Source organism: Schistocerca serialis, chromosome 4, assembly GCF_023864345.2.
Source record: "Schistocerca serialis cubense isolate TAMUIC-IGC-003099 chromosome 4, iqSchSeri2.2, whole genome shotgun sequence".
Classification (NCBI taxonomy): Eukaryota; Metazoa; Arthropoda; class Insecta; order Orthoptera; family Acrididae; genus Schistocerca; species Schistocerca serialis.
The window spans coordinates 437373355-437401182 of record NC_064641.1 but is presented as its reverse complement, the minus strand read 5'-3'; the positions used below and the strand labels follow the sequence as shown (position 1 = coordinate 437401182).

Here is a 27828-nt window from a genome sequence, read left to right as displayed (position 1 = left end):
TAGGGAACTATTCACTTCCATTTAGCAAATACCTGAGCTAATGTGATTTTCATTGTCCGTTACCATAGCACAGAATTAGTATTACCTAAAGGAGCAGCACCTATATTGAACACTAGGTTATTATTCACCATCGCCATCAGCCATTTACCACCCATTGCTGAATTAAGGACTCAACAGGACCTTTCCGTGCTTTATAGTCTTCAGTGATACACATTTGCTGCGACTCTGTGATTCGTAATGTCACTGGTACCTCTTCCATTAGCTCATCATCCCAGTCTTCTCATTTCTTGTGATCCAGCAAAGAATATTCTTGGTCCATTTACAATCCATTCACTTGGTTATGTGTATCGCCCAATTTCATTTCATACTCGTTACACTTTATTTATTTCATTGCAACTAAAAATAATATTTGAGAAAAGAAGTCTACAGAATACTGTTACCAGAAGGGATTCATTAATGGGACATCTTCTATGACATGACACTGTAAGGAGCGACAGAGGAGAAAAATAGTAAGGGCATATAAAGACTAGGGTATGCTAAATAAATCGTAGAGGACGTTGGCGGTTTTAGATACGTAGAGACGAAATATTTAATGGAAGGTGGAAGAAAGAGGACAGCACCAAACCAGTAAAGTGTCGTCACTTAAAGAGAAGAACCTGAGTGCATTGGTCTGTCTAGTGACCTGTGTAGATGCGGAAGAGGCATGACGAAGGTTAGCTGATGATGTCAATGAATGAGGTAATGGTAACAGAGAGGAAGTCAAACTAGTGAAGAGTGGTGACGTAAGACAAGAGTGAAACTGTGTTGGCTACCTACTCACCTGTGTAGATGCAGCAGATATACACCACAGTGAAGGGGCTGATCCAGAAGCTGATCATGCCGGTGCAGGAGGTAATGGTGATGAACGCAAAACTGGTAATGAGTGGTAACTTAAGAGTGAGAGTGCCTTGGGTAGGCTACTGACCTCTGTAGGTGCAAAAGAAACCTACCAAATGGAGGGACTGATGATTGTGAACCAGAAGTTGATCATGTCAGTGAAGGAGGAAATGGTAAGGGAGAAGAAATCAGTTTAGTGCAGAGTGGTGGCATTAGACAAGTGACTGATTGTTTTGGATACTTACTGACCTTTGTAGATGCAGTAAATGTGCTCTGAGAGAAAGGTGCTGAGGATGCTCATCTGGAAGATGATCATGTTAGTGAAGGAGGTGACAGTGATGGAGAACAACACCACACTAGTACACACTGGTTACCTAACAGAAGAGCATGAGCTGGTTGGACTGGCCACAAACCTGTGTAGATGCAGAAGATACATGCTGAAGGGAAGGGTCTGTTGATGATGACTCATGTAAGAAAAGGAGATAATGGTTAAGGAGAAGAAATCAGACTAGTAAAGAATGGTGATTTAAGACAAAAGTGTGATTGTGTTAAGCTGCCTACTGACCTGAGTAGATCCACAAGATGCGCACTAAGAGAAAGGTGCAGATGATGCCAATCCAGAAACCAGTCATGCTGCTGAAGGAGGTAGTGTTGATGGCGAAGAATAGCAAGCCAGTAAAGACTGGTGACTTCAGAAAACAGAGTGAATGGGCTGGGCTAGCTGTCAACCAATTTAGATGTAGTAGAAGTGTACTGAGGTGGTGGGACTGATGATACTGAACCAGAAGCTGATCATGTCGATGAAGGAGGTGACGGTGATGGAGACAACACAAAACTAGCAACGAGTGGTGACTTAAGAGAAGAATATGAGTGACTTGGGCCGGATACTGACCTGTGTAGATGCAGAAGATGCGCACCGAGGGGAAGGGGCTGATGATGCCGATCCAGAAGCTGATCATGTCGGTGAAGGAGGTGATGGTGATGGAGACGGCCGCCTCGCTGAGCGTCCGCGCCATCCTCTCGGGCACAGTCAGCGTCACCGGCGTGCGCCGCCACGCCGCCAGCATCACGAACGTGTCGTCGATGCCGATCCCTGCGGGAGAGGGCAAACTCACATTAGTTGCGTTTTACATTCTGTACAACAAGCAGCCACGAGGCCCTAGTGCATATGGAATATGCCAGGAAAACGCAGTGAAGAGCATATATTTTGCAAATCGATGAATCTATTTAGAATATTGGTATCTTTGTAAGGTAGAAGTTCCGCCTCTGCGACTAAATGACAGGCGATTTTTTTACTTGCCAGGTGTGTTTCAGTTCTTATATTTTCGAATCATCTTCAGGGAAGATTTCGTTCGGTGCTTTTTACATATGCACCGATATGGTAAGTGTGCGTTCTATATTGTCTGGGATGTTCTTTTCTTGGTACTGCGTGCGCATTTTACAACTGTAAAAACTCTTCTCATTTTATGTAAAGAAAAAAAATACATGTTTTAAAGACAATCTGGTGAAAAAAAGCATAATTATGAAATGTGCACACAAATGACAAGAAAATAAGGTCGTAGACTATTCATTACAACTATACACTAACCTATTACGACGGGTACGTGAAAAGGTACACATAAAGTCGTCACTGAAGATGTTTCAACAATAGAGGAAGCGAAACGCGCCTGACAACCAAGCAAATAGCTATTCCTGTAGTCGTAGAGACGGAACTTGTACCTCCATGATGATACTAAAATTTTGTTTCGTGACTAATGACGGCACAATTGACGCGAAACGAGAATATGTTTAGGTTTAGTGTCTCTGGACATATCCTAATTGAAGTGCTCCTCAAGCCGGTGGAACAAGGAACAAAAGCAAGGAAAAAAGTACATAACAACTGCCTGGTTTATTACAGTGAACTATCGTCAAATGAAAAGAATATTTACAGCATTTACTTACACAGAACAAACACTTGTGATCATTGACAACACTCCTACGTTTATATGATGGCAGTCCTACATCAGTTTGACATGAGATGGGTAGCATTACATATTTTCATTTACGAATCCATCCAAGATGGCTCTGAGCACTATGGGACTTAACATCTGTGGTCACCAGTCCCCTAGAACTTAGAACTACTTAAACCTAACTAACCTAAGGACATCACACACATCCATGCCCGAGGCAGGATTTGAACCTGCGACCGTAGCGGTCACGCGGTTCCAAACTGTAGCGCCTAGAATCGCACGGCCACAGCGGCCGGCAATCCATCCAAGACATAGCACTAATTTAACAAGTTCACCAGACAACGGACGTAATGATTTCTGCAAACAGTGCATACGATGAAATATCATACGGGGCAATACACACAATGATATTTTGTTACTCATGATGGTTTCCGCAAGCTGAAGTAGAAATGGTCATGATACAGTAAAAAGAATGGCATGTGTTGAGCTGAACATCAGAGAAATTCAAGACATAGTCCAGATATTTTAAGATATGTAATTAGAAGGCTAGTAATCGACACACTGGTTTTAATCTTGATATTTAAATATTTCAGAGCGTATAGCGCAAGACAAAAAGGGAATTCATTTTTATTTTGTAACAACGATCTAGCACAGGTGAAAGAAAGAAATCTGTAGCAAAAGGGACTGCAGTAGATCTGAGTCTACCAGTAAATGGCACTGAAACAGATGTCTGGACAACAGTAGAAAGTTGCCGAAATTTAAACCACATTAAATTAAGGTAATAATCTACAGCTTCAAAACAGTTTTTGTTGGTAGTGTTCCACAACTTTGATAAATCGTAGAAATGGCGTATTGTACTATAGGAATCTGGTGAATAATTTATTTTTGATTGTACAAGAAAATGGTCTATGACCGAAACCGGTCGTAGAGTTAAAAATAATTTAATCAGCAGCTTCACGTGGTATGTCTTTTCTACGATACTACTGCAATCCTCACTGTTAGAACGGCGGCTATGATCTTCGAAAGCTTGAATTTTAACTTCGTTTGATGAGGCTTGTGAACCGAGAACGTTTTATAACTTGTTATCGTCGACAAATCTCTGAAACTAAGACATAACTTTATCTTTCAAGAAAAAGACTTAAACATGCTAGTACCAGTATGGAAAGACTGCCAGCTTTCACCACATGTGTGCGACATCCGCTCGGAGACCAGGAGCTTAGAAACAGCAGCGAACTCACGCTGTGCAGAAAACAAGTTGTCCGCCACCCAGCTTGTTTCTTCGGATGAAGGAAAAGGAAACGGAAGGCTGAGTTTCCCTGACCGCATTCTGGCTTACACGGCTACCTCCGTGCAGAGTTTCATACGCACGAGCGCTGTTTCAGTTAGGTAAAAGCCAGAGATAAGACGATAAGTATGCAGAGCAGATCGCCGAGCAGTTCAAAAACAAGCACTCCCTTCACAAAGCTAATCACGTCATCTACGCAGTTTTGATATGTACCAGTTACAAACAGCGGTGTGCTGACCATCACATGGGGAAACGTCACTGTTTACAACGAAATGAGTTACCAATATAAAATAGTTACATGAAATCTCTCATGGCCGATGTTACAGTGAGACACAGATTTCATTAAATTTTTGCCACTAGATAAATGGCATACCGTTTAAGAAATATGCAGATAATGATCCTATTTAGTATTAACGGAAATTAATGCAGGTCTTCGTTAGAGTAGGATCCCTTGTATGAGCTTAGAAGTACGAAAGCAAACCTTTCACCAAGCAAAATATGACATTCTAGCTTCAAAATTTAACAAAAGCTTCAAGCAATGGTTATTTTGAGACCGAACCTATATCGGTAATTTTTGTTGTTCTCACTTCTCTCTTACAACAAAATTGTTCTTTAGCTAGATTCAAAGAGAGCTAAACTGAAATCAAGGAATACTCAGAGCCAATAAGAGGTGTAAGTGGCCAGAAAATAGCTGTGTTTGTTGCAGGTATTTAAAAGAGCACAGTCTAAAACCAAACAAAAAGAAATTTAATGAAATTTGCAAGCCTGACATCGTCAGATGAAGGAAACACAGCAGTCTGTATTAGTATTACACATTTTAATAACCTTGGTCGGAGTACAGTCCAGTACAAGCTACGTAACCGATTTCGGTTGACCAACAACCAGATTCAGATCTATGAAAGAAACAGAAAAATTGCCTTTCAGTTTACATCATCGTTCCTCCCTCGGGCGTGTGTGTGTGTTGACCTTAGCGTAAGTTAGTTTAAGTTACATTAAGTAGTGTGCAAGATTAGGGACCGATGACCTCAGCAGTCTGGTCCCATAGGAACTTCCCACCACCAGTATAGTTCGGGAGATATGATATTTTTACACGTGGGAGTTTAATTATTTGAGAAATCAGGATGGGGGTTTGATAGTATAAGCTCAAGTACTTACATAAAATATGTACATGCTTTTACAATTATTGAAGCAAGAGACAGTGAACTGAAGATTTTAAGTAAAATATTTTTATTGTTTATGGTTCAAATGGCTCTGAGCACTATGGGACAAATCAAGCTTTTGAAATATTAGGGTAAGAAGTAGGGTGGGAACAGGGTGAGGAAGGGCACCCTAACATTGAGAGGTTGAGAAATCTGTTAAAGATGGAAGTGGCGATAGATCTCCGGGCAGATTTTGTGGTGAGGTAGAGGGAGGAGTAGATATGGGGAGTACATAGATGTAAGCGTAAGAGGAGGTGCTGGCAGAAGTGCGGCCGAGTACGAGGATTAATAAATGATAGGATGGTTGGTGTCAAGTTTACGGTAAATGGGAACTCCAACGTACAATGTGGTTAGTAGTGGAGGATACTAAACGTATATGGAAGGCAAGGCTGATTTCATGGCTATCAAGCAATGCAAATCTAGGATTTAAAATAATCTTTGATCGCAATAGTTTTTATAGTCCACTTTGTAACTAGTTTCGCTCAGCAATCATCATCTCAGCATCGGCCAGTGGTTATAGAACGGTACAGAAAACATCACAAAATCTGTGTGAAGATTGGCAGTGTCGGAAAATAAAATATGTGATAAAGCTGAGGGCGAGCATTGTGGGTCCAGCGCCGACGACTGCATCGCCAACACGCTGCAGCTGACGACTTGAGGCCATAGCGATGTCAATTTCTATCGAATCGGGATACTCAAGGTTCATGCTCGACGTTCCCCAAGTCTTCCATGAATCTGGAGAAGTTACAAGCGTCGGGCACCCACAATGTAAGCACTGCACCTTAGTGCTTTAAAGGAAAATTGAAGAATGCGAACGGAGTTCCGTTCTTCGCACCAACAACATTTTACCACTTCTTGCATATCTTAGAACGCCATGCACTCTGCCCAATACTCTCCGTTTCTGAACTGCTGCAGGGCCCATAGCAACAAGTGTAGGTCAGCCTCTACATCTACACCTCCGCATCCTATACGAAGGCAATTTTACAGATATTATCTTCCCGATCCAGTACTGCACCCTACGCCTACCCATTCTACGAGCTATAGCCACGATCCCCGTATCTTTTCCTTAGAACAAGGGTCCAATACATCTCCCAGCGCCGGCTGGAGTGGCCGAGCGGTTCTAGGCGCTTCAGTCTGGAATAGTGCGACCGCTAAGATCGCAGGTTCGAATCCTGCCTCGGGCATGGATGTGTGTGATGTCCTTAGGTCAGTTAAGTTTAAGTAGTTCTAAGTTCTAGGGGACTGATGACCTCCGAAGTTAAGTCCATAGTGCTCAGAGCCATTTAAACAAACATCTCCCAGCCTCCTAATCCACCCTTGCCCTTTTCTGTTCCTGTCTCTATGTATGCACTGGACTTTCCAGCCCAGCCCAACACACTCCCCGTTCCTAGACACACGCTTCCTCCTATCCTATTCTCCATTTATGTATGCAACATCCCAGGGTAACACCATCCCCCTCTGCCAGATATAGCGTCCCATGTCCTACTGCCCTTCATCCATGTATCCTTCTTTCTTTCCTACCTTTCTTCCTGTCTACACAGCTTCTACTGAGAACTGACACCGAAGGACTTACTGGATGTGTCATCACCATCGTCTTAGCATCAGCTGTATCACCGCCGTCTGTGTTTTATAGTAAATCATGATAAATATCACTTTTGTTCTATTTTAACCTTATTACTTTAAACTGAATTATAAATGCTATAGTTTGTGCATGAGTATGTTTGTTTCTCCTTCACGATGAAATGGCTGGACGGATTTGGAAGAAATTTGGAATGTGATTAGCAAATGCCGTGAATTAACACATAGACTACTTTTAAAAGTGTGTAATGCAAGATAATTTACTGATTTCAAGAACATAACGCGAAATCTGGACAATATTACTCTTAGAAAAAGCTGTTTACTTTTCGGCTTTTGAACTGTATCGTATTTGTGAAAATTCTTTCATTGTTTAATATGTCCTACATAATACGATTCAACGTAATGCATAAAACGCTTGTACAGTACTCAAAGTGTTTAATCTATGCTTCCATACAAACCCGTTGAATTTTAGCCGGTGAGCATCAGGCATATTTTATCACTTCTGAGACACATGAAGACTCACAATGACGGTGTCATTTAAATGCCGTACGACAGAGAGACTTTGTGTCATTACGTGTCCAGCACGGTAGGCGTTTTGTGGGGCTAGATTTGATTATGATATGCGAGCGTATGCGCTAGTAAGAGGCGCATACATGAAGGCAGACGACGTTGTTGTAGTACAAGCATTATTAAATTTTCATTGCATCGAACTAGAAATTGCTTATTTTCTTTCTTCGTCGAATTAGTACGTTTGTTACAACTTCACGCTGAAGCAGCTGGGCGGATCTGGATGAACTTCACTGTTCCCACGGGATGGTCAACGCGACGTGACTGAAAAGTCATCCCTGAAAGTTAACTATCAAACGAATGCGTTAAGTTTAGCTTAGTGTTTAGTTTCTTCCTTGAGGAAACGAATGGGTTGTGAGCAATATATATTGTGTCAGCATCTCCCATCGTCCCAAAAATTGGTGTTTTTTTCGCGCTGTTTGCTGGGCCGCAAGTGGCTCACGCCTCAATACCTTTGAGATATAACATTTATGATGGCGCATACACGTAGATATTGAGTTTCGGCATTAATGTTTCTTTATGAATATCTGTTTAGCCGCGGGTAGCACTCCGTGGCGCAGTTAGTTTTGACATAATTCGCTTAAACGAGCCGGCCGGTGTGGCCAAGTGGTTCTAGGCGCTTCAGTCTGAAACCGCGCGACGGCTACGGTCGCAGGTTCGAATCCTGCCTCGGGCGTGGATGTGTGTGATGTCCTTAGGTGAGTTAGGTTTAAGTAGTTCTAAGTTCTAGGGGACTGATGTAATGGCTCTGAGCGCTATGGCACTTAACATCTGTGGTCATCAGTCCCCTAGAACTTAGAACTACTTAAACCTAACCAACCTAAGGACATCACACACTTCCATGCCTGAGGCAGGATTCGAACCTCCGACAGTAGCGGTCACGCGGTTCCAGACTGAAGCGCCTAGAACCGCACGGCCACCCCGGCCGGCTGGGACTGATGACCTCAGATGTTAAGTACCATAATGCTCAGAGCCATTTGAGCCTTTTTTTTTTTTTTAAACGACAACAGTATGGCAGCTATCTGTCACGCTTCACGGCCAACGTTTCCTCATGTGGCGGAAATGTTACGAGTAAAAAAGAGAAATTACTGTTCTAATCGTGGTAACATTAGACACTGTGAAAGGTCATGAAGGATAAAGCCCATGATTGGCTGACACAATCATTTTTATTTCATGGCAGCTGACAGTTTCGACCATAATTTTGTATCCACAAGTAGCACAGTGTCACAATCATCGATTCACTATAATAATGTATGACACGTGGACCTCCAAGATACAATGTATTGGAAACACACAACATTACATCAAAATGTCTGTTACAGAAATTTGTGATAGCAGAAGCAGATATAAACAACATATCAACATTTGATCGAAAAATCCTGCGAAGCCATAGGGTTGGAGAGTAGGATGTAGCCATGAACTACGGAAATCTCACGACGGAGAGTACTCTAATTATATGATATGGCGAGGATGGAAAACGAGAAGATACCCCACAAGAATAATGAAAATATGGCTGTAGTCCGCTAGAAAGGAAGCATCACCCAAGACTAAAGATGGGTGGACAAAGCCTTTAATGACCTCGTTCAAACGGAGATCTGAGGACGGAAGAGAAAAGCAGAGAACTGAAATGTATGGTGTCAAATTGTTGGAGGGGACAAAGAGGCACGGAGGGATGTAATGTCAAAGAAGAGGAAGACGATGTACGAGGTGGTGGTTGAAACTGGTAAGCAGCGGAAAGCAATATTTTTTTTTCATTCGTTGTGACGGCAGGACCGCTCTCTCCGACAAAGCCGCTAGATGAGTGTAAACAAACGGAGACGCTTATCTGCCTGGGCTGTAGCCGGTATGTGGGACGCAGGCGGGGCCGGAGCGCCACCTTGAGTGAAAGCAGGCGCAGACAAATGGGTTTCCGGAAGTTCAAGCCGGCTGTTACCGCACGACGGCAGCAAAGCAGGAAGCCGCTGTGCGCCTTACGTAATCACGTGGGCGTCCTTAGCAGGAGAAGAGGGAAAGCTCCTAGAAAGGCTTTCTACGCTGCGCGGTAATACCTTGTTACGTCACTTACCATAGGTCCGTGGCAAAGAGAAGGCTTCGCGAGAAGAAGGATCGAGGTTTATTTCCTTCAAGTGTGAGTAACGCAAAGAGACACGCTTTTAAGCGCAAAACACGCCCAGCTCAACATTCCGACTCTATTCTAGCTAGTTATGCCACGAGACATCAATGAATTTACACAATGGGTTCCCATCGTTTATGACCATGTTCCAAACCTTACTACCCTCATACACACTGGACTCGCATTCGGGAAGACGACGGTGCAAATCCGCGTCCGGTCATGCTGATTTAGATTTTCCGTGATTTCTCTTAATTTCTTAAGGCAAATGCAGGATGGTTCCTTTGAGAAGGCACAGCCTATTGTCTTTTCCATCCTCCTCTAATCAGAGCTCGTACCCCGCCTCTAATGACCTAGTTGTCGACGAGACGTTAAACACTAATCTCCTCCTCCTCAAAATGGTTCAGATGGCTCTGAGCATTATGAAACTTAACATCTGAGATCACCTGTCCCCTAGAACTTAGAACTACTTAAATCTAACTAAACTAACGACATCACATACATCCATGCCCGAGGCAGGATTCGAGCCTGCGACCGCAGCTGTTTTCATTACCTTGTACTCGTATGTAAATAGCCGGTGTTTACCATGGTGCTTTTGGTACGCCTTGGACATAGACAAGACCATCCTCTGTGCTGTAATATGGGTTGCCGTCCCTCAGGGGCTACCTTGGCTCCGGCATAACAGCACTCCATCAATGAGTCCTGGGGGATGTCGTGTCAAAATCCAGAGCTGTGTGGAGGGCCCTGCCGATAAGGGTCAAAACGTTCTCGATTGGGGAGATATCTGGCGATCTAGCTGGGGGTGAGGGGTGGGGGGGGGGGGCAGGGTGTGGCAACCACGAAGACAACCGTAGAAACTCTTACGGTGTGCAGGCGGACATTATCGTGCTGAAATGTAAGCTCAGTAAGACTTGCCATAAAGGGCAACGTAACGGGGCGCAGAACATCGTCGACATTCCACAGTGCTGTATGGGTGCCACGGATGACTACCAAAGGGGTCCTGCTGTGAAAAGAAATGACACCCAAGACCATCACCCTGGTTTTCGCACCGTATGGCGGGCGACAGTCAGGCTGGCATCTCGGCGCGGTCAAGAGTTTCTCCAGGCACGTATTTGCTGGTAATCGGGCCTGGAATCTCATTGACTGGAGTAGAATTGTTTTCGGTTATGAGGCCAGCTTGATAATGAGCCCCAAAGACTAGCGAAGACGTGCCTGGAGACGCTTCGGACAGCGATGGGATACCAACCTGACTGTCACCGCCGTATGTCCCGACAACCAGAATAATGGTCTGGCATACAACTTATTTTCATAGCATTGCTTGTCATCCGCGGCACCCTTACAGCACAGCGGTACGTCGACGACATTCTACGCCCCGTTTTGTTGCCGTCATGGCAAGTCATCCTCTGCTTACATTTCAGCAATATAATGCCCGGCCGAGCATGGCGAGAGCTTCTACTCTTTGTCTTCGTGCTTGCCAAACCCTACCTTGGTCAACAAGGTCGCTCGACATCTCCCCAATTGAGAACGTTCGGAACATTATGGGCAGTCTCCTCCAACCACCTCGGGATTTTGGCCATCTAACGCACCAGTTCGACAGAATGTGGCACGATATCCTTCAGGAGGTCATCCAACAACTCCATCAATGAATGCAAAGCCGAATGAATTCTTGCATAAGGCCCACAGCTGGACCAATACATTATTGAAATGCTCAAATTGTAAAGCTTTTTTCTCGTGAATAAATCATCCAGTTTTTCCGAAATTCTAATCATTTATTTGTCTACACAATTCATTACATCTGGAGTACTGCCTTTCGAAATGCCTTCGCAAAAGAAGACAAAGTAAATATTCCAGAATTCGAATCAGGAACATCTGCCAACATGAGTAACGTAGAAGTTTATGTCCTCTGAGTAGTGAACCAACTTAAATCACTTAATAAAAGCAAGTCTTCTGGTCCAGACTGTATACGAATTAGGTTCCTTTCAGAGTATGCAGATGCATTAGCTCCATACTTAACAATCATATACAACCGTTCACTCGACCAAAGATCCGTACCCAAAGACTGGAAAGTTGCACTGGTCACACCATTATTCGAGAAAGGTACTAGGAGTAATCCACTTAATTAGAAGCCCATATCATTAACGTCGCTATGCAACAGGATACTGGAACATATATTGTGTTCGAACATAATGAATTACCCCAAAGCAAACGGTATATTGACACACAGTCAACATGGGTTTAGAAAATATCGTTCTTGTGTAACACAACTAGCTCTTTATACACATGATGTGTTGAGTGCTATTTATAAGGGATTTCAGATCGATCCCGTATCTCTGGATGTCCGGAAGGCTTTTGACACTATACCACACAAGCGGCTTGTAGTGAAATTGCGTGCTTATGGAATATCGTCTCAGTTATTGTGATTTCCTGTCAGAGGAGTCACAGTTCGTAGTAACTGACGGAAAGTCATCGAGTGAAACACAAGTAATTTCTGGCGTTCCCCAAGGTAGTGTTATAGGCCCTTTACTGTTCCTTATCTATATAAACGACTTGGGAGCCAATCTGAGTAGCCGATTTAGGTTGTTTGCAGATCAAATCTAAAGGCCGTAAATTCAACTAAACACCTAGAAATTACAATTACGAACAACTTAAATTCGAAGGCACACATAGAAAATGTTGTGGGGAAGGCTAACCAAAGACTGCGTTTTATTGGCAGGACACTTAGAAAATGTCACATATCTACTAAGGAGACTGGCTACACTACGCTAGTCCGTCCTCTTTTAGAGTACTGCTGCGCGGTGTGCGATCTTTACTAGATAGAACTGACGGGGTACATCGAAAAAGTTGAAAGAAGGGCAGCATGTTTTGTATCATCGCGAAATATATGAGAGAGTGTCACAGAAATGATACAGGATTCGGGCTGGAAATCATTAAAAGAAAGGCGTTCTTCGTTGTGACGGAATCTTCTCACGAAATTGAAATCACCAGCTTTCTCCTCCGAATGTGAAAATATTTTGTTGACACCGACCTACACAGGGAGAAACGATCACCACGATAAAATAAGGGAAATCAGAGCTCGTACGGAAAGATGTAGGTGTTCGTTCATTCAGCGCACTATACGATATTGGAATAATAGAGAATTGTGAAGGTGGCTCGATGAACCCTCTGCCAGGCACTCAAATGTGATTTGCAGACTATCCATGTAGATGTAGATGTAGATGAAATCAGTTACCATTGACAATAAATATTCTACAGCTGTCGAGACTGATTTAATTCAAATTTAAAATATTACTGAAACACTAGATATATTTCCCATATACATGTAGCCGTCTTCTACAATAAAGAACGCAGGCTGCTATCGAAATCGCAACTCTCGTTCGACGAGTGGACCGTTTTCAATTGAGCGTTACCGCTTCCAATTACAAAGTTTCTACTCACAGATCTATTGTACCAATACAAATATAAACCATCAAAGGTTTACGCTTTTTCAAAATTATGAAAAGTTGTTCAGATCACCAAGGATGAGCTGTATCCTACATGGTCAGATCGTTTTTACTTTATCGTACTAAGAATCGATTAGCAGACGATCAGTATTTTGGATTAAAAGTCCAAATATGAGAACTTTTCAGTGTATCACGAGTACAGAAGAGAAGAGAGGAAAATAAATGAAGGTATCCGAGTGGAACCGAAAGCAGAAGCAAATATGACGATCCGGGAATACAGGCCGAGGTGGGTTAAACATGAAGAACGACTGGCAAACTCTAAACGTCTATAAATCGACTACCGCTGGAAACCATTTTTCTAAATCCATATCTACACTTTTATCCTACTACTCGTACTTCAGTTTTTGGTGCAGGATGCGTAGAACGACTTTCAGAATATTTCTCTGTCGTTCCATTCCCGAATAGCACGTGGGAAGAATGAAGGCCTAGATCTTACTGTGCGACCTCTAATTTTTCTTATGTAATCCAATCGGCGATTTATCACTATGTAGGTGGAAGTAAACAGAATATTTTGGCATTCTGAGTGGACAGATGGGGATGCAAATTTCATGAAAAGATCTTTCCGCAACGAAAAACGCCATTGTTTTGATGATTGTCACCAACTCGCTGATCCTATCCACCACACTTTATCCGCAACTTCATGCGACGATACAAAACGCATAGAAACAATCCAGAAAAGGACGGACAAGTGTAGTGAAGCCATTCATTTTGGTAGATTTTTTGCATCTTCTAAGTGTTCTGCCAATAAAAGGGAAACTTTGGTTGACTTCCCCACAACATTTGCTATATGATGGTTTCAGTTTAAGAGACTTAAGGAAAGGAAAGAAGTATTTGCGGGAAAAGCTTTGACATCGAAACAGAAAGAAACAAAAATCGTGAACTGAAGAAGATAATACGGTGAGTAGATATCGCAGCAGTGTTCGTCATGAAAACTACAAGGAGAAGAAACAATTTGACCTGGCTTGTACGGTTTAAATGGCTCTAAGCACTATAGGACTTAACATCTGAGGTCATCTGTCCCCTAGACTTAGAACTACTTGAACCAGACTAACCTAAGGACATCACACAAATCCATGCCCGAGTCAGGATTCGAACCTGCGACCGTAGCAGCCGCGCGGTTCCGGACTGAAGCGCCTAGAGCCGCTTGACCACAGCGGCTGGCCTGGCTTTTATCCCCACGTCCCTGACACGCAGTATAATCTCCCAATTCGTGTACCGATAGCAAGCAGGGGTCAGCGCTTAAGGTTTCACAAGGCGCCGTGAAGTGAGGGGAAGCGACATAGCCGCTTCTAGAAATGTCTTGTTGTAACCGAGGACATTCCCCCTCTCCTCCCCGCGTTTCGCCAGAAGTTCTGTGCCAACTTCCACATACGTCGGAAGGCCAGAGTCGGCTGTCATTCACGAAAGAGCTAAAGAAGCGGCAACTATGCGAGGATGCCAGCGTGCCTACTAGCACGTATACGTGGCAGCAATTTCTAGAAGCGAGTCCGTGGGCCTTCGCGTAGTCAGTCCCTTGTTAATAATTCCTAGCAGTGGGTCACGAAAGCGGGCTTAGCGGAAGATGACTCATATGCGTCCTTTTAATATCCCACAACCTGTCCAATATGCTACTGTCTATACGATGCTCAAACCTTTGGAGACAAAATTATACACACGTTAGAGAATTCTAAACTGCATGTTTTGAGACAATAGTTGGAATGAACATTTCGATTTTTTATTCACTTTAGCAACTTTCGACCTATGGTAACAGCCTTAGCTCGTAATGTTTGTTCATTTGGGCTCACTGCCTGCTCAGATCGCTCACGGGTGACGCGTAACTGCTTCTTTACTAGTACTCTCCAAACTGCATTTTTCGGAGTATGCGTTTCATGCGCAAGTTTATGGGTGCTGATTGATGAATCTTCTCCCGTACGATCAACAGTGTCTCCTCAAATTCTTCTGTGCAGCCAGTTCTTTGTCGAGATCCTTATGCAGCTCTCCGTGGATTGCAAGAGACACTTTCTCTTCTGAGCATGGTGATGTAGTTCTTCCAATTGGAATCACGTCTGTTACGAAACGTTTCTCGCTGGAGTTGTTTGACTTTACGGCACTAAATCTGCTGCGCCATGCATTGAATGCGCGTTTGCAACTTCCTGTGATGAGTAACGCTCCGTTTCCGCCAACCAGTGATGAACTGTAAAGATTGACAAATTTCACCGTGTGCACACCACAGACGACAGTGTATTTTTTTTTTTTTTTGAGTTGCTCCAATCAACGTCGACGCGGCATACAGTTACATGTGATACTAAAAGCATCTAGCATTGAAGTTGGTGCTAAATGTGGAGGTTCCGTAAAACTTCGCCAATCTTGGGGATTTTGAGTTCCTTTGAACTTTTCGTTGCTTCTATTAGAGCTTTCTGACCTGTTTCGTGTACCACTGGTGCATTGAAGTTGGTGCTAAATGCGGAGCTTCCGTAAAACTTCGCCAATCTTGGGGATTTTGCGTTCCTTTGAATTTTTCGTTGATTCTATTAGAGCTTTCAGACCTGTTTCGTGTATCACTGGTCGTCAATTCCATCTCTTATTAATTTATGCGGTATAAATCTCTCCAATGCTCTCTAAGATGAAGGTGAATTTGTAATTGCTGTTACATCAATAGGAAACAAATGAAATCAGTATAGACAGCTGAGTGGAAGAAAAGTAATAAGAGATTTTTTGTTCTGTATAACAAAATATGCGTTGGATGGCGAGGAGGAGTACATTTCCAGTAAATTTTTCTATGGAAGTTTAGCGCTAAGTATATCACTCTGTTAGTTACTGGAATGGGAGACGACTGATTCGCCGAGTTGTGCGGCAGAAGACGGTGACTTGCCCTTTTTCTATGCTTACTTGTAGTTAAAGAAGCAGACCACACTGAGTAAATGCACCGTAAGCACACTCTGAAAATGGACTGAGAACACGACAACCCCGCAAAGAGCTGAGTGCCTTGGGCTGCCCCAACAGAGGAGACGCGCCACAGACGGAGAAAACGACGGTCTAATTGTCTCAGCCTTCCGCGTGCGTGACTGGGGCCACGCAATTGGCCTTGCGTTGCGTGTCCGAGACGAGAGTGCGGAGGGAAGGCATCCCGCCTGCGCAAGTAATCCGGACTGCGTTCTCCATAACTGGCCTCGCATTGCAGGCGACTGTGTGCCAGGGAACGTCCATCTTGCGGCTGTGGGTCAGTGGCGCGTAGCAAACAGGTGTAATTCAATGACATATAAACTACTGCATAAACTAAGCATTACTCTTCACTAGCTCCTGCGCTCTTTGCTAACAAAGGTCATAGTTGCGCACTTCACACAGTAGCTCTTCTGAGGTTTACACGTAGACAGCTTTAGTACATTTCTCTGAAACATGTATCTCTAGGTATAGTTTACATGGACTGAACTGTGGCTGTATTAGCTGCCTACTCGATCATGTGCGCATATGGACACTGATTTGTACCTTTCATTGAAAGGACACTACTTGTTGTTGACGTGCTTGGTATCTATTACTCTTTTTTTCCACAAAGCGTTTGACAGTGTCTCCTACTGTAGAATGTTAACGAAGAGCCGAGAATAGAGAACGGTTTACAGATATGCGAGTGACAGGAAGACTTCGTAAGTAATAGAACTCAGCACGTTGTCCCAGACGGTGAGCGTTCATCAGAGACAATGGTATGATCAGAAGTGCACCAGGGAAGCGTGATAGCCCCACTTTTGTTCTCTGTATAGTGCATGATCTGAATCAGCTATTTCAGGCTCAAGCAATTGTTCACGGGGAAGTATCGTCACTGAGAGACAGTAGGAGGATGCAAGATAACTTAGTCAGAATTTCTAGTTGGAGTGAGTAATAGCGGCTTGTTCTAACTACAGAAAAATTGAAGTTAATGCAGATCAGTAGGAAAAACAATCCTGCAATGTTCGAATACAGTATTAGTGATATAATGCTGGACACAATAATGTCGGTTACATTTCGCAGCTCTCATGACTGGCAGGAGATGCAACTTCAAATGAAAAGTAAATGTGGAACAATTAACATTTGTGGCTCCTGAGGATTTTCCTGGCGTTGCTTACATCGTTTAAGTTAAATGAAAGTGACAATAGTCAGTTACCTAATGTTGTTCTCTGAATCTTACTCGTAACTGCACGCAATGACCCATAAACAAAATTACTGGTATGTCAGACAGGTCATTCAGCCGTGTGACGTGACACAGTTTCATTGGTCAAGATGTGGGTGTATTTTCTATGATGGATGTAATGCACAACATTACAGTTTCTGTGGGTGACAGACAGTTGTAAATGTGTTTAGCAAAGTGAATTCAAGTGTGTTATCTCTAATTGAAGCTCTAGTTGTCATTTCGCTGGAATAAACATACATTTACAATTTCAAAAACGTAACTTTACGTTGTTCGTGTTACTTGTTTATTTACGTGGATAGTGCATACCTTCTCATTGTGTGAGCCCCTGCCACAGGCAGCGTGAGGTGCACGATTGTGTCTCAGAACGTGCGCTAGCTGTGCGCTTCATTTATTTCAAGCGTCAACTTCGCTGCGCAATTTCTCGGGATGTAATTGACATATTGCGATGCAACCAACGCCTTTATTTTTGAGATTTTTCATGCTTTTGATTGGATACGAAATAACAGGGGTGTCCATTTAAAAATACACAACTTTGTATTGAAAATGGTATTTGTTTACGTTTTAAAATTTCGGATAGTATTTGGTTTTCTAAGCCCACACCGTACGTTCATGATGGTGAAAACCGTTTTTGAATATCTATTGTTGTTCTCACTTTAGCCATCAACAATATAGTCTCCTTCCCTATTTACAACAGTCTGCTAAAGCTGGGATAACTTTTCGATTCCGCGACTGTAGAAATCACGGGGCTTTGAGGCGAAGGACCCGTCGAGCCATGTTCGGACTTCATTTTCATCGGAACGGAAGTTCCTTGAAGGTTGTCCATAGAGAGTGGAAAAATCTGAGGGCGCAAGATGAGAAAAATAAGATGGGTGCTGTGTAGCGTTTTAGTCAGTCTAGCAGAATGGGGGTGGGCGTTATCGAGGAGTAGCACCATTTTCCCCAGTCTCGCTTGTCGTTGTTCTTGGAGCGCGTCTGCAAGATGTCTCAGTTGTTGACTATAAATCTCAACAGTGATGATTACAGCTCGGAGAAGCAATTCATAGTTCACCACACCGTTGTCGTTCCACCAGATGCATAACATCATCTTTTGTGGGTGCGCATAGGTCTTTGTACGGGTAGTTGCCACTTCGCTGGGGTTCAGACATTCCTTTCCCTGCGTTATGTTAGCATAAGATACCATTTCTCGCCACCAGTAACGATACAGGATAGGAATGGTCGGTGTTGTTCATGAGCCAATTGATGACGTGTAAGCAGAGATGCTCATATGGCCAGCTACTAATTTTTGTGTTGTTGGTTTACAGCATGTGGTAACCAAACAGTCGATCTTTGAACTTTCTCCATTGCATGCAAATGTCGCACGATAGTGGAATGATCACTGACGTGGATGATTGTGAATTAATACGTTTAAACATCTTCGTCAAACCGCGAAGATCTTCCTGAACATGGAGAGTCACTAATATCAAAACGACCCCTCTAAAAACGAGAAAACCCTTTTCTTGCCGTGCTCTGCCCAATAGCATTATCTACATACTCGGCGCTAAAGTTTGTGGCTGCCTCCGCTGTTGTCATTCCTCTATCGAACTCAAACAGAAAAATATGTCGGAAATGTTACAATTTCTGTACTTGGGACTCAATTTTCTAGCGTCCACAGCTCACTATTTCCAAATCACAAAGTGCCGATATACAAACTCAAATAGCAACAACGAACGACAAATAAAAAATGACAGTCTATGAATAAACTCATAGCTGCCACGATAATAAAATGCACAGCAAAAACGCTACGAACTTAAGCACCAACTTAATTTTTTTTTGTATTGTTTGGGCTTACAGAGTTAAAACTCCCGTATATCGGGAACCGCTGCGGCGGTAATGTTTCGTAATAGACGTTTGGACGGAGTGCGTTTTACACCCTCCAATATAGGTGGTGCTCAGCTCGGAAACAGGCCGGCAGAATTATTTTGAGCGCAGCTCCCGATTTATGCTCTGGACTCGAAGTACACTCCTGGAAATGGAAAAAAGAACACATTGACACCGGTGTGTCAGACCCACCATACTTGCTCCGGACACTGCGAGAGGGCTGTACAAGCAATGATCACACGCACGGCACAGCGGACACACCAGGAACCGCGGTGTTGGCCGTCGAATGGCGCTAGCTGCGCAGCATTTGTGCACCGCAGCCGTCAGTGTCAGCCAGTCTGCCGTGGCATACGGAGCTCCATCGCAGTCTTTAACACTGGTAGCATGCCGCGACAGCGTGGACGTGAACCGTATGTGCAGTTGACGGACTTTGAGCGAGGGCGTATAGTGGGCATGCGGGAGGCCGGGTGGACGTACCGCCGAATTGCTCAACACGTGGGGCGTGAGGTCTCCACAGTACATCGATGTTGTCGCCAGTGGTCGGCGGAAGGTGCACGTGCCCGTCGACCTGGGACCGGACCGCAGCGACGCATGGATGCACGCCAAGACCGTAGGATCCTACGCAGTGCCGTAGGGGACCGCACCGCCACTTCCCAGCAAATTAGGGACACTGTTGCTCCTGGGCTATCGGCGAGGACCATTCGCAACCGTCTCCATGAAGCTGGGCTACGGTCCCTCACACCGTTAGGCCGTCTTCCGCTCACGCCCCAACATCGTGCAGCCCGCCTCCAGTGGTGTCGCGACAGGCGTGAATGGAGGGACGAATGGAGACGTGTCGTCTTCAGCGATGAGAGTCGCTTCTGCCTTGGTGCCAATGATGGTCGTATGCGTGTTTGGCGCCGTGCAGGTGAGCGCCACAATCAGGACTGCATACGACCGAGGCACACAGGTCCAACACCCGGCATCATGGTGTGGGGAGCGATCTCCTACACTGGCCGTACACCACTGGTGATCGTCGAGGGGACACTGAATAGTGCACGGTACATCCAAACCGTCATCGAACCCATCGTTCTACCATTCCTAGACCGGCAAGGGAACTTGCTGTTCCAACAGGACAATGCACGTCCGCATGTATCCCGTGCCACCCAACGTGCTCTAGAAGGTGTAAGTCAACTACCCTGGCCAGCAAGGTCTCCGGATCTGTTCCCCATTGCGCATGTTTGGGACTGGATGAAGCGTCGTCTCACGCGGTCTGCACGTCCAGCACGAACGCTGGTCCAACTGAGGCGCCAGGTGGAAATGGCATGGCAAGCCGTTCCACAGGACTACATCCAGCATCTCTACGATCGTCTCCATGGGAGAATAGCAGCCTGCATTGCTGCGAAAGGTGGATATACACTGTACTAGTGCCGACATTGTGCATGCACTGTTGCCTGTGTCTATGTGCCTGTGGTTCTGTCAGTGTGATCATGTGATGTATGTGACCCCAGGAATGTGTCAATAAAGTTTCCCCTTCCTGGGACAATGAATTCACGGTGTTCTTATTTCAATTTCCAGGAGTGTATTTCCGAGAGCTGAGACGAGCTGAGTAGCAGGGCGAGCGACTGACCTAGCATGAGGAAGGGCGCGGCCAGGTTGATGCCGATGAACTCGACGCCAAGGTACATGACGAGCCCGAAGGCGGCGCCGGTGCCCATCACGGCCGAGATGTTGCCCAGGAAGCCGAGCCATGGCTTGGAGCGCACCCAGTCGGCCATCATGCACGACGTGATGGAGAAGAAGGCCATGATGATGAACGTGGTGCTGAAGTAAGGGATGACGGTGCGTGTGTTCCGCTCCAGCTCGATGTCGAGCGTGCGAGACGCGAAGCGCGCCACCGAGATGTGCTTGAAGGTGTGCGCGTCCGCCTCGCCCACCACGTCCAGGAACACGTCCTCCCACGCCGCGCCCCTGCAACACAACACACACGCACACATGTCACGAGCAGTCACAAACTGTACACACATACACGTAACAAGCAATCAGAAAACACACGCAGACACACAAAAGCGCGCGGGCGCGCACACACAGTGGTCAGTATGGAAAAAAAAAATACTAATAAAAAAGTAAAAATAGAAAATGTAATCGTTAGTTTTAACACAACAAAAAACTGTTTTAGCATACCAGAGGAAGGCTCAAACAGAACACCATGGTCAGTGGCGAGGCCACTCACAGGAAATTAACATTTTGTGAACCGGTTACATTCAAATTATTAACGTTTAGAGTTGAAGATCTAGCCAAAGTAACGGGTTTTAGACGAGTTTAGTCGGGAAGGGAGGAATAATATGCTGCTTACGCTTCAAAGGAATATTTTTAATCCGGTGGAGAAAATCTGTGTCACGAAATTTTAACCCTGGGTAGCTGGTGCCAGTAGGAACCAAAATTACCAGTGTTGTGTACGTCGACAACGCACCATTTTTAAACTACGGAAACTTGGCGCCACGCGCTCCGATTGGCCGTGGGCTTGTCCTGTTTCCGTTCGTCAGTTGACGGGCAGCACTATGGTTGTCGGTTCATACATACATCCCTCGCCCTGATCTCCGGGAGGCAAAGCATTCGCAGTCATGCGTTGTCCAGAACATCCGGCAAATATTAATTTTTTCCGCAGATTCGAATTGGGTCAACATTCGTAAAACTCTAATTCCTCTCTCTCAAACCCCACCCTATGGGGAGAGAGGGAGAGTTTTAGTTTTAGCGAATCAAAATTTACGAAGTAAATGAGTATTTTATATTTATTCGTAACCATTTTCCACGCAAAAATGAGAACATGGATTTTCTTGAATTACAGCCCTAACTACCAAGAATCAACACAAATGTTTAAGAAAAAATGTACATAGTTTTCTATGTAGAATCTGATTCTGCAATAAAAAATTGGGGTTCCCATTTGAAATTTTAAAGTTGCCTCCCACCCCACCCCCAAGGGGCTGGGGTGGTGGGCTAATTTTAGCACCAGCAGATGTGACTCTCGCAAATAATCAACTTTGGATTCTACACATTTTTTCGTGTGAAGCTTATTTTTCGAGTTATTCTGGTTTGTCAACTTAAAATTTACACCCTCTATATTATGTGCGTTTAGACCCTGTAGGATCATACAAAGCTTCGTGATTCTTTTTCCTTTTTTTTCCACACTGCTCTTATTTTTTCTGCATGGGCTCTCTTCCTTTCCTCTGTCCATTTTGTTCCTGCTTTCTTCGGACCTTCCTTCTCTGACCTAACTTCCCATTTCTCAACTTTCTGCTTAAATACCTTTCTGGCTAAAAATCTGAATAATGTATCTGAGCTTTTTGTAGGTCCTTTTTTACCTCTTGTATCCAGGGTATAGTTTTAAGTCCTTCTATGTATTTAAGAATTTTGTGCATAAGTCTTGTTTTGGGAAGCCTACAGACATGCCCATAAAATTTTAATCGTCGTCTTCTAATGTCTGCTGCAAGGTTGGACAATTTCTCAGTTGTTTGATGAGATTGTAGTCTATAGACCTCTTCTGCTCTATTTGGCTCTAGTATCTTTCTGATGACTTTACGTTCTTCCTTCAAGAAATTTTATAGGTCACATTTTATGTGGACTGTGAGCATTTCACTGGCATACACGACTTCAGGTTTTCAAAACTGTATTATAGTTCCTAATTTTAGTGTTGTTGGATAAGCATTTTTTATTGCACACCTCGTATGTTCTTCCATAGGCTCTCTTTAGTTTTTGGAGGCAAATGTTTTGTGCTGTTTTCTCTGGCCCGTAGGTTCAAGGACTTCACCTAAGTATTTAAAATATGGAACTCTATTGCTATGACCGTATCTTGTAGTCAAGTTTTGGATGTCAGTTTTTGGGGCGATGAACTCATACTTTAGGAAAGATATTCCCAGACCAACTTTCTCTGTACGTTCTCTAAGGGTTTCACCCTGTTCGATTGCTGTTATGTCAGCATCCACTAGTAAGGCTAAGTCGTCAGCAAAAGCTAAGCATGAAATTCTTATGTCATCCTTGACTCGCCCGCCCCATCTGTATAGGTTTCCAGCAGTTTTTATTCTTCAATTCCTTTTCCCATTCGCGGGTGACCTTGTTCAGCACACTATATATTTTATGGATTACTAATGTTCATTGAGAGACAGGTCTGTCTCTTATTCGCAGTGACATTAAAGGTTTTGTGGCGGATATTTCTCGTGAACTAGTCCCGCAAAGCCTGATTCGATGGCATTTTTTAATTTATTTTTTGCTGCTTACGTTAGAAAGTGAAAGCGGTGATATCTGTCTTAAAGTTCGTTAGCCGCATGGTCATGAAACAATTTACAGCCAAGTTATAGACAAAGGACAAATCGAAACCACTGCCTATGCTCAATAAACAAATCTATGATCATACGAGACGAGCGAAACAACGCTCGTTCCCTTCTCTGAATTTTTAAGTGTCTGTTCGTTGATGGATGGACCTTGCGCACAACCAAAACAGTCACAGTGAGATCAACAGCTAAGAATACATATTATATTTACTGTTTATGGTTCGCCGTGCCATGGCAAGACAATAACGGGTCTTGAAAAGTCTAAGGCAAAACTGAGAGTAACAGATACTTATTTGCTCTTAATGACTGATAATTCTCTTGAAATTAACGCAGGACAAAATTAAGAGCGCAAACGAATTACAGAAGGACAACAGCACCGTAGGGAGGTACCAAATTATATGGAAGACAGTACGAAGAAAACACAACAAGATTTTCTGATTTGAGCAGCTTGCGACTTTGAAATTAGTGAGACATAAGGAAGTCCCAAATTAGAACCAATTAAGCGACAGAATTTGTGTGAGAAAGTAAGTAAACAGCGAGCTGCTCGTATTATAGATCGTGCTACTGCAATTGCTACATTTACGTTTCCCCAAGAATCAGCTAGCGTGCGTTGATGAGCACGAGACGGTGGCTGGGAGACGAATCGCTCAGGATCTTGGTTACCAACCCTTAACTGCTCACTTTCAGAAAATCTCGCCGTGGAAGGCACAAATCAGTGTTGTTGCCAAAGTGGCGAACGAGAATATTGCGTATTATAAGAAAAAAAAAAGAAAAGAGGAGAACACAGCAGAAACTTCCCACACTTGAAGTACAGAATGTACATAAAAAAAGGGGTGGTACTCCTCTGCAGCAGTGTGTCCTCGACTGATCAGCATCGTCGCACCACGTATGGTGGCAGGGGCGACTCATTCTGTTGAATACATCAAAATTCAACAGAAAAATTTTTGCAGCAAAAGCAACCGACTTTCCCACGCTGGGTGGTGGCTCCAGCAAATGTTTTTATTTGTACTGGAGGCTAATTAGACAAACGTTATGTAAAGCTTTTGTTTATTATGCAAGTCTTTAAGATTGCCTCAGACATCATACGAAGTTGTGGACCTGTGACCCCAGCTGGAAGGACAAGTACATCAAGGGGAATTGTGGATTTGACTGTATTACATGCCAGAAAGTAAACAGAGCTAAAATTCAAGGTCATACAAGCTGTCAATTACCGGTCCGAGTTTCTTTAACGACACGTACGACTCTGAGTGCTGGTGTTCTGCCACCACAGTTTTCACGCATCCTACGTTTTTTGCCCCGAGAAAACTTCAGTTTCAGCATTATCAGTTTTCTGACGCAGTTACTGTTCCTTAGTGCAGCCTGGTGCGCTTCGTAGGCTAAACTCCCGGATGACGTCACTGGCGAGGGCTGTGTCAGCGGAGAAAGTGAGGCGAAAGCGCGCGGTGTGCATGTCCAGCGGGGTTCAGACCGCTACTCCAGTTGGCCACGGTACTGCGCGTGAAGTGGGAAACGGGATGCCTACCATTCGCCAGCTAACTGAACTCGTTAGTCTGCGTGCGCTGTTGGCCCAAATTTCACGGGTGTTCCGCTTGTTTCTGTTTCACCATGAAGAAAAAGCGATGATGGGTAATAGAGATAGCGCAAAAGACATCTTACGAGGCAACTTAGTGTCACAACCTCTCTTTTGTGGCCATTCAAGAGCAGTGTCTCTCAAAAGGTACTCTACAACCTATTGTGGGATCAGAAATAAGAAGTATCCCCGAAAGGTTTTTGGCTTAAGTTACTCATAAATTATAAAATTTTTCTAATATCTGTTTCAATATGTTTCCTCAGTGTCTGGATGCACAGCACCTAATCTGTATTCTAGCTCCATCTACATAATAAGAGACGTGTCAACTGTGACAATGGTAACAGCGATTCGGGTCTTCAGATCAATTATGCCGTTCAGATGCTTTTCCAAACTTGATATTCGACACGTCTCTACAGGAAAAAGACCCATAGTTTAACGTCTGAGAGCATGCGATGCCACTGAATCGGGCCACCTCCGTCAGTGTAACGTCCAGTAAACTTCTGTTCTAGGACATACTACACAGTATTAGCTGGTGTGACGGTGGCCAAGCCACACTTTTCCCATCATCTAGGGTCCAAGCGATATGGTCACGAGTCCAGAAGAGGCGCTGCAGGCGATGTTGTGCTATTAGCGAAGAAACTCGAGTCGGTCGTCTGCTGCCATAGCCCAATAAAGCCAAATTTCTCCTCGGTGTACTAGCGGATACGTTCATAGTACGTCCCACTTTGATTTATGCCGTTATTTCACGCAGTGTTGATTGTCTGTTAACAACGACAATTGTAAGCAAAAGCCGCTGTTTTCGGTCGTTAAGTGAAGGCCGTCGGCCCATGTGTTCTCCGTGGTGGGATGTAATGCCTGAAATTTGGTATTCTCGGCACACTCTTGACGCTGTGGATCTCGGAATACAGAATTTCCTAACGAGGTGCCAGGCGTCTAGTTCCAACTACCAATCCGGGTTCAAAGTCTGATAATTCCCATCGTGCGGCTATAATCATGCCGGAAACCATTTCACATGAATCATCTGAGTACAAAAGACTGCTCCGCCAAAGCAGTGACCTTTTATAGGTTGGTACACGATACAACCGCCATCTGTACATGTGCATATCGCCATTCCATGTCTTTTCTCACCTCAGTGTATGACACTTTAAAGTTGTAAAAATCTTTCTGTCACATCCTGTCGATGTGAATTTCTTCAGATTCTTCAAACAATAGGATTTGATCCTGTGCAACCACTGTAGTGCAAGCGTAAGCGACGATGGAAATGGAGACGGAATATCATGGTGTACATAGTCTGACAGCTCGTTTGATGTTTCAGATTCAATGACTGTCGAAAATACTACACCAGCTCTATTTTAGTTGCACAGAACTTGACGCGACATCCAGAGCGAATCCGTTTTGTGGACTAACGACGGAGGCTGGTGAGCCACTCAGCCTGGATGCGATTTGAGGCGATTTCTCATATCTCACCAAAGAAATACCGGACTTTATCCACGTCTCGTCTCAGACACATGGTACGCAAACATTTACAAAACGTTGTCACACTTGCAGCTGAGATATGCTCCAGACGCAGACAGATGGGGTGCACAGATTCCGTCGTATGGGGTGAATAAGAGACTGTAGACGTTTCTTCTCTTTAAACCCGTAAGAATCACCATCATCAACTTGCCGCGACTCTGCGTCTTCAGACGACACCGCCGCAAGGCGTAAGGCGTCCCTCGGCGCGAGGCTGCGGTGGATGCGGGGGGGATGTAGCGTGCAGCGGTCGCCACTCCATCACGTCGAGTGCTATCTTGACACCGTCCAAACGGGCACGTCCTGAACGCGGGATCTTAAGAGGGCGGTCGTCACTCCGTGTCATCTCCCCAACACAATCTTGCTGGGCGTGATGGTGCATATCATCGCTAACGCAAACCGTTGAAAACAATCTGACAGTGCTTTGCGACCGCTATTTCCTGACGACAACGTTGGCTGGAATACACTCTGAGACATTTATGATGGCAGCAGGGATAAAACACAGGGAACGAAGGGTTGTCTACAACAAATCAAACTGCAGATATAAGAGCCAATGGACACAAAAGGGAGGCACTGAACGTGTCTATCAAGTCATTGACTTCCTTTGTGCACTTTTAAACAAAAACGTTTTCACGTGCACATGGCTTACATTAAAAATACTTCCTACCCTCAGTTCTGACCACTGATTTCGGGAGGTTTTGCTAGGTTTGTGAGGCAAACGTCGAAACTGGAAACTTCCACCCAAATCTTCCCGACTGGAACTTCTTCTGCCTCACTACCAACTCGCCTGGAATTTGGCTGAGAACTCCCTAACTTCACATTAATCGCACAGACTGCACCACATCGAGAATAAGTAGTATTAAAAAACAACGATAAAAGACATGAAGGCAGGAGCTGAGAGAAAAAAAGAGACACGGTTGTAAGCTATCTGCCATGTTATTCGAACTGAATTTTGAGCTATAAGTTAAATTTTGTATTGTGATACGTTTTCGCTAGATGCCGCAGTATTCGAATTATTCAAGAAAAACAAACGAAAGTAATCTTCGAATGTGTTTTTCTAGCCGGCCGGGGTGGCCGAGCGGTTCTAGGCGCTACAGTCTGGAATCGCGTGACCGCTAAGGTCGCAGGTTCGAATCCTGCCTCGGGCATGGGTGTGTGTGATGTCTTTAGGTTAGTTAGGTTTAAGTAGTTCTAAGTTCTAGGGGACTGATGACCTCAGACGTTAAGTCCCATAGTGCTCAGAGCCATTTGAACCATTTTTGTGTTTTTCTTGAATAACTCAAAAGTCATGGTCTCCAGAGAAAACGTATTCCAGTACAAATTTAGCTACATTGTATTTCCTACAAAAAGGCCATGTTCATTATTTCTGTAGGACTA

The 27828-nt window shown here is 44.2% G+C and overlaps 1 protein-coding gene across 1 annotated transcript in view; it reads right to left on the bottom strand.

Annotated features, from left to right (window-relative positions):
• LOC126475047 (patched domain-containing protein 3) overlaps positions 1-27828 on the bottom strand; it is a 402341-nt gene that overhangs the window by 28080 nt on the left and 346433 nt on the right. Inside the window, exons 4-5 of the mRNA XM_050102596.1 lie at positions 20672-21012; positions 1769-1969 (exon numbers count right to left, since the gene is read on the bottom strand). Coding sequence (XP_049958553.1) covers positions 1769-1969; positions 20672-21012 — 542 coding nt within the window. The remainder of the gene's footprint in view (positions 1-1768; positions 1970-20671; positions 21013-27828) is intronic.